The sequence below is a fragment of the Amaranthus tricolor genome, chromosome 2 (assembly GCF_026212465.1).
Source record: "Amaranthus tricolor cultivar Red isolate AtriRed21 chromosome 2, ASM2621246v1, whole genome shotgun sequence".
Taxonomy (NCBI): Eukaryota; Viridiplantae; Streptophyta; class Magnoliopsida; order Caryophyllales; family Amaranthaceae; genus Amaranthus; species Amaranthus tricolor.
In genome coordinates, this window is record NC_080048.1 from 37550111 (window position 1) to 37558195 (window position 8085).

At 27.5% G+C, this 8085-nt stretch overlaps 1 protein-coding gene across 2 annotated transcripts; it reads right to left on the reverse strand.

Moving 5' to 3' along the window:
- Positions 1-3296: 3296 nt before the first annotated feature.
- On the reverse strand, positions 3297-5293 carry LOC130805132 (stress-response A/B barrel domain-containing protein At5g22580). 2 transcript variants are annotated; one of them, XM_057669789.1, is made up of 3 exons: positions 5040-5293; positions 4489-4928; positions 3297-3695 (listed from the first exon to the last, which is right to left on the reverse strand). In XM_057669789.1, the coding sequence occupies exons 2-3, from the start codon at positions 4611-4613 to the stop codon at positions 3476-3478; spliced, it is 345 nt and encodes a 114-aa protein (XP_057525772.1). In that variant the 5' UTR covers positions 4614-4928; positions 5040-5293; the 3' UTR covers positions 3297-3475. The 2 variants fall into 2 exon arrangements, with proteins under 2 accessions (XP_057525772.1, XP_057525771.1); XM_057669788.1 differs by having other exon boundaries at positions 5021-5293.
- Between the last annotated feature and the right edge of the window lie 2792 nt (positions 5294-8085).

The window sequence follows — 8085 nt, forward strand, 5'->3', positions numbered from 1 at the left end:
AGACCGTCTCTCACAAGAATTTGTGTACTATAGATAGATAAGCTATAGAGACGGTTCTCCAGGCCCGGTCCACTAACATTTTACAATTTAATAAAAATGAGAAACTTAAAAACAAACGCGCCCTATAACCTGTTTTAACATGTTGAAGTTCGTATCTTAACCTATTTGAATTGGTGTTTTAATCTATTAAAGTTGATATTTAGAGTTGGTATTTAACTTGTTAAGTTGTTGTTTTAACCCGTTAAGTTGTTCATCTATTAAATTTGGTATTTTAACCTATTGAAAGTGTTGTTTTAACCTATTGTAGTTGGTTAAAACACCAACTTTAAAATTTCAACTTTAATAGGTTAAAACACCAACTTAAATAAGTCAAAATAACAACTTAAGCAGCATAAAACACCAACTTAAATAGGTCAAAAATACCAACTTCAACAACTTAAAATAACAACTTTAATATGTTAAAATACCAACTTCAATATGTTAACAATATGTTAACAACTTAACATGTTAAAACACCACTCTAAATATGTTAAAATACTAACTCTAATAATTTAAACTATCAACTCGAATAGGTTAAAATATCAACTTCAATGTGTTAAAATACAAACTTTAATATGTCAAAAGACCAACTTAAATAAGTTAAAATACCAAATTAAGCGGCATAAAACATCAACTTAAACAAGTTAAAATAACACATTCAACAGGTTAAAATACCAAGTTTAATATTTTAAAATACCAACTATAATAGATTAACTTAACCTGCCAAAAAACTAACTCCAAGTAGATTAACTTACCAACTTTAATATATATGTTAAAACACCAATTCAAATAGGTTAAAATATCAACTTCAGTATATTAAAACAACAACTTCAAATGGGTTAACACAAGTTATAAAGCAAGCGTTTGTTTTTTCAATTTAATTTTTTTTAAAAAATATATTGGTTTGACCCAAATGGATGCATCTTTCAAAGATACTATCTTTTACAACAATTCGTATAAATTAATTATCTTTGAGTTAGGGGATTGAGATTTTTTTTTTCAGTTTTATGACAAAAATTTAATCATTTCTCCTACCTGCAAAAAGAATTTATTCTTTCTCTCTTCTTGTAAGTAAAGATATTTTAGACGAAAAAAAATTAATGCTATAAATAGCAGCCGTGAAATCTATTTCCACAATTAACATCCACCAAATAACTCCAAAAAAGCCTTAGATTTTCACTTGGTAAACTGCACACACTTGATTCTAATTTTATTGAGATATTCTTAAGAGAGACCGTTACTCAGTTAGATGACTTCAAACAAAAAGCTTATATTTTCGTAATATATATTGGGTGGACTATTTAACCTAGTAATTATCAGACGCATCTTATGATAAAACTGTCTCATATAACAATTTATGTATTTATTTATTGGGTGATGAGTTTATTTTTTTGCTCCATCACCTTAATGCTCTAGGTGTGTTTTTATACTGTCATATTATAATGGATTTTATATTTTGTGTTTCTTTCATTACATGTTTTTTCTAATCATCTTTCACTAATTTCTTGATTTATCTATGCTTTTGCGTACGCTTGAACCCTTTTTTCTTTTATAATAATTATTCAAGTCAAACCACTTTAAATTTGAGCTCCTCTTAGTTTATTTATTATACCATGTAAAACGAGTTTTTAAGATAAGAAAAACTTTAATCTTGAATAATAAGTTTTAATTTACTGCAACTTGAAAATTATATTTAGAGCTTTACAAATAAATATGGAAATGTAATGGACACAAAATAGATAAGTAAGGGAATCACTTTCAACAAAGTAACCTAAAGCTTGTCTAGTGAGTCAAAAACAAACCTTAAATAAGGTATCACTTAATTGATTATGTTTTTTAAAGCCTTCAAATGCAAACCCCAAATATCCCCTGATACCTGATACAGTTTAATAGTACATACAGATAAATATAGTTGTTAGTTGATAGTTGATAATTAATAGCTGAAGCTGATTTTTAACATGTTAGGAGCAACTTATTTAAAAATACTTGAATTATAATAACTAATTATTTCAACCAGACTATCTAATTTACCAATATTAATATTTAATAATTTAACCATTTAACTATCTATTTATTTAAAAAATATGAACATCAAGCTATGTTCTAAGCACCCACATGGACTATCAATTGAGGTTTAAAATAGGGATTACATTGCAATACAACCAACACCAATTAAGATGCTACCTTACATTGAGAATAGACAATACATTGGCCAACTTTTAAAAATTAACTGAAGTACTTACTCTCTACCTATATCTACATATAATCTATTTCTATTTTGAATTGTTTCATTTATATTGCAGTATTTTTTTATTCGAAAATAAATTTTAATTACTAAAAAATAAAAATATAAAACAACCAAAAATCCAAATATCGATATCTTATTAAAATAAAAATCTAATTAGTACTATCTTATAGGGACAAAGTAGTGGGTGGCAGACATCAAAATGTCAAGTCAATAACTTAACATCATTGTTTTTGAAAACAAAGTTGTAGATCCAACATGGTTCAGAAAATGCACACTCTAAAAAGCTTACATCCCTCCTTTTTAGCTGCCACACACATGCAAATCTATGATTTTACCTCTACGTATATTTCATATAACATTTATGCCATTAATTATTATCGTAAATTTTATTATACCTGCAATTAATAGTGATATTTTCTCATATAATGTAGTATTAGAACGAAGGTTATACTTTTTTTGTCCCTCTAAGTTTAAAAGTAAAAGATACATATCGTAAAAAAACTCTTATTATGAGTACTAAACTCAAAAATAGCAAATAAGTGAAGTTTAACATGTAATCCCATATAAGAAAATAATTACTACTATAATAAATAACATGTAATTAAAAATAAAAATGAAATAAAAACAATAAATATTTAATTTATTTCTTTAAATTTATATACGTACTTTAATTTTTATATTATTTTAAAAATTTACTCTATTTTTTTGTTATGATTTTATGTTTTCTCTCTTATTCAGATTAACAAACTTATTATCTCTCTTTATTTCATTTACATTGTTTTAATTTATACAATTATTTTTTATTCTTTAACTAGTCCCTACAAATATACTCCTATAATAACTTTTTATTTTATATATAAAATATAAAAATAGGAAAGGGAGTTAAGTAGCAAAATCTAACCACATTTAACATAAGTAGAAACATCAAGTAGCCATGAATTTACTAATTACCAACAAAAAAAGACAAGCAAAAACCAAAAAGAGCAATAAAAAGAGAAAGCATCATATGTATGGAATATGCATGTTATTATACCATGCAAACTTCTTGCCCAAGTCATTAGTGGTAATTAAACACATTTGAGAGAATACATATCTAATAATAATATCAATTAAAATACTATATTACATAGAAACAAGTCTAAGGTTCAGGCTCGGATGGTTCAGATCGAATCAGATCAGACCAGATTCCTAAGCAGCTGGCTCGACAGCTGGCTTGACGGGCTTGGCAAGAACAGTAGGGAAATCAAGCAAGATAACCTTGTCAATTGCTTGTGAAAATGTGGCTGAAAACTCAACATGTTTAGGATGAGCCAAGAATGCAGTGAACTCTTCTTTGTTGTTGAATGTCATTAAGAATGAATGTGTAAACCCTTGTCTAAGCATTTCATGGCTCTCCACATCTTCTCCCCTACACAAATTTATGCATTTTTAAGTAATTGTATCTGAACAGATTGATGGTTATTTGCATGTGTAAGATGATCGATTGTATAAAATAATTTAGATTTAGACTATATAGTGGCCTCAAAATTTAGTTGTTATTAATTTACATTACTTTTACACTTAGTTTTAAAATTTTGAAAAACGTTAATATAAAATAGATAGATAAAAAAGATTCAATCTATGCGACTTTACTTTATAGGTGTTTGTTGGGCCATTTAGCTAACTTATTTTGATATAAATAGAAATTTGAGTGATCAAATCATTTAATAATCAAAATTATAAATAAGTTGTTTTTGAACAAGCTGCTCATAAAAGCGGGTTTAAAATTAATAGATCAAACCAGCCACTGTAATTAGCTATCAGTCAATTGCTAAACGTGATTTAGACTTCTTACGCCGAGAAAGAGTTTCTAAATTCATAAATCTTTCATCTTTTACAAGATTCTATAGATTACATCATAAAACAATTTTTTATTTTCTTTATAAGTAAAGGTACTCCCAAATCCCAATAAAAAATAAGTATTATACAAATTTATACTATATTTTTCTTCACATGATGTTGATCTTATTAAAACAAATGACTAAGAAAAAACATAGTATAATTAAGTGATATCTTACTATATATATCCTGATATGATCTATTTTTATAACGTTTTCATTTAAAAATAAGTTCAAACAAAATTAAACATAAAAAAAAAAAAAATCAAAAATTCAAAATGGCGTAAATATTAATTAATATTCGAGGTTAAAATATTAAATTACCATTCAAAGGATTTGACAGCATCTAATTCTGAGACGAGATCTTGCATTCCTTTAATAATATCTTCCACAACTACTCCTTCCTTAAACTTTGCCACCACCAAATGTTTGAAATCTCCCATGATCATCAACACAATTAAACCTCACCTCTATATGCACTTTTTATTCTTAATAATCACCTTAAAATGGCACAACAATGAAACAACCTAGTATTTATACACTATGAAAGTTGTCATGTGTGTCCCTTATAAAATGGGTACCGACCCAATTGATGCTTCGGCCCATTACCCATTTTGACCCAACTATATTGATGGATGGCAACAACTTCCAAGAAAAAACATGCCACTCTTGTAAAATATTCTCTTTGTCCCACAAGTAGAGGGGTTTAACATAGACCTGATGATCCAATATTCACCGACCGTGTAATCAAACTTGGTTTGAACCTACATAAAAATAATTAGCAATTATGTAAAAATTATCATCAATAAAAAAATTTGATTTTGAATCGGCTTGAAAAATCTAACCCAAAATCAACCTGATAACCAAATGAATACCTCTACGCACAAGTTTTGCGCCATTTTTTTAGTCTGTCTTCTGGATTTTGTTCCATTTCTCACACTTTTTTTTTATTTTCGTATTTATATTTAACTTATCTCTCTATCTCATGCTTATATTTCTCCCCCTACACTGTAAAGTGTACCTATTTAACCTTTTTTCTCCTTTTTTTATTTTTGTTTACAGGGTAGACTGAGTAAAAAAAGAAAAATATGTGAAAATGAATTCAGTATGTACTTATTCTAGAAAAGTGATAGTTGCTTTCAAAATGAAATATAATTTTTTTCGATAAATAACATTATATCCATTCTAAAATACTTGCAATTGATAGTGACATATTTAATGAAACAAATAGTAATATCAATAATAATAAGTATAATAGAACGAAAAAGTAGTATGGACGGATTTAGACAAAAATAATGCATGGTACATATGAATGTATGATGGAGATTTGAGATGTGATGAGACCCACCAAATTGTTAACCTAACGAAATAGGGGTAGTGTCCTAACACTAATGTTTGCATGTGGTATGGAGTTATGTTACTTGTATTGGTGGCCTTTCTTGTTCCTTAGCTTTACTGGTCCTTTTATTCGTCACGATTTAACCCTCCTACCAATTCCACCAACCCTTGCTTCTCTTCTAAAAAATTAGTTTTTTAGCCTGTTTTATTAAATTTAATTTTTTTTAATTTACATCATGTATTTAATTTATCTTTCATTTCAGCTATAAATTTCTCTAAATTTCTTATAAAATATTCTTCTTTTTGTCATTTTTATTCACCTTTTTAGTTTCACAATTTGTATTTGAGTCTATTTTTTAAAACATAACAAATATATATGTAGACGATTTGTTGTTGGAAGATTTAGCTAAAATTTTTTTAGCCATGTAGTAGTGTTAAATTTTAACTGTTATTCCACTTGTTTGAGACAGTAGTGAAATGTTTAGTAAATAATTATTGTTGACTATTAATTATTTATTATTAGAAAAAAAACGAGAAGAAAAGCAAAAAAATGAATGAAAAATCCATGAATGCTTTTTAGTTTTGGCTTCAAAATCAGTTTTTATAATGGCTTAAAAGCTACATCTATTTGAAAAACGCATTTTTTACAGAGCTTTATTTCTTCTTAAATCCCATTTACAAAACGACAATATCTCTCTTATTTCTTCATCCATCATCAGTTCACCACAACCATGTTAAGAGTAAGCTAATTGGCTTTTTTTTCAGCTAAGTGTTCAATAAAACTGTTTATCATAAGACTGATTCATATGGGCATGTTTGAATATTGGCTTTTTCATTGACTTTTTGGTTGACTGTTGACTTTTGGCTTATTGATTGATGTTTGGTAAATGACGTTTAAGCCTATTGAAAAGTCGGCTTTTAAGCTAAAATAAAAATTACTCCAGTTAGCTTTTTTGTTGGCTTTTGGTTTGTTGACCCACTTTTTCCCTAATAAACAGTCAACTGCCAGTACCAATATTTACCAAAAATCTACATAAACAACTAACTTTTTTAGCTAGCCTAAAAGTCAGGAAAAACAACCAACATTCCTATCTTTTCAAATAAGCCAACTAAAAAAGCCAACAGTCAACATCCAATTGCCAAACACCCTTGTAATCAGACTATTTTTCTAATTGATCATAAGATTATAAGTGATTGTTCATTTAGTAAAGGTTATATGTAATTACTTTAAGACTATCAAAAGATGGTCGCTTTAAGTTTGTAATTTGTAACTGTTCACTTTAAGATTATAAGTGATCACTTCAAAACTATAAAGCAATCATTTTAAGGTTATAATCACTTTAATAATATAAGTAACCATTTTAAGAGTATAAGTGATCATTTAAAATCTCTAAACGTATTATAGATCAACCCAATAAAAATAATCTCAATAAAAATCATCTTACGGTCTGAGTCTTCTGTTTTGGCATAGGGTGATTAGTGATTGGATTCTCTTCATACTTCTATATAATTTGAGGATAGTATGATGAATGATGAGATGTAAATGCCTGACTTTGCCCGACAAATTGATAACAAAAATGTCTGTCTCAAATCTCAATTGATAACATCATTTTTATGAGAATATTTCTTTTATTGTTTGGATTTTGGAGTAGTAATTTTGCATTATTATTCACCCGTGAGGCCTGGTAGGGGACGCCTTGGCTCTTTAACTAATCTTGTTAGAGCTATTCTTATGAGAGACTGTCTCACAGTGAGACGGTTTTAGTTTTTAAAACAAAAAGTTCATAAACTAAAATTTTTTATTGTTAGGCTATTTAACCCAAGTATGGGGCACGTCTCACAGCGAGACCGTCTAATATAAAAATTTATGATCTTATTATGATAGAGAATTGATTCTCAACGTATATGAAAAAGTTTTTCTTGCATGAAAGGGATTCTCCGGTTCAGTCTTAACCCTCAAATAAAAAAAAAAAGAGATTTATTAGCTTTTTGATATTGGTTCTTACGTAATTTTCTCTTCTTCCAATCTACCCTATAATTCAAGAAAAAAAAGGGTAAAAATTTAGTAATAAATATAAAGAGTGATAGAAATACATAAATAAGAAAAGAAAAAGTTATTTATTTGTTTTACGGGTTTTACTATATTTTTCATTTAAATCCGTTATATGAATTTTGCTACACTTTTGTATTTGGCTATGATCCACCTTCTTTTTCTAATTTATCTTTTTATCTCATCTACATATTTCAAATATTACTTTTTTTTTTCTTTTCTTAAATATATTTTCACGTGTACTTTTAGCAAATATCGTGACACGAAGAGAATATTTATGTACACAATTATGGTGGCTAGAAATTTGTGGGTTTAGGCATAGAATTAATAGATTATTAAAGTTGATCAAAAATTGAATTTCAAATGCGACACTTGCTAATTTAAGGGAGTATGAATATACGTAGTGATGTATATTGGTTTATATGAGAGGGTAGATGACATAATACAAAGTATTGTAAAATAATTTATTTTAAAATTAAAATAGCTAAGTCGATCCTTTGATCAAGCCAATAACTTTCGTATGCACCTCCTCT

Bases quoted from the DNA above. Each gene is read 5' to 3' on its own strand.
- LOC130805132 (XM_057669789.1), bottom strand. From the start codon at position 4,613: ATGATCATGGGAGATTTCAAACATTTGGTGGTGGCAAAGTTTAAGGAA. The intron at 3,696-4,488 runs GTAATTTAATAT...AAATTTGTGTAG, and splicing joins GCTGTCAAATCCTTTGAATG to GGGAGAAGATGTGGAGAGCC.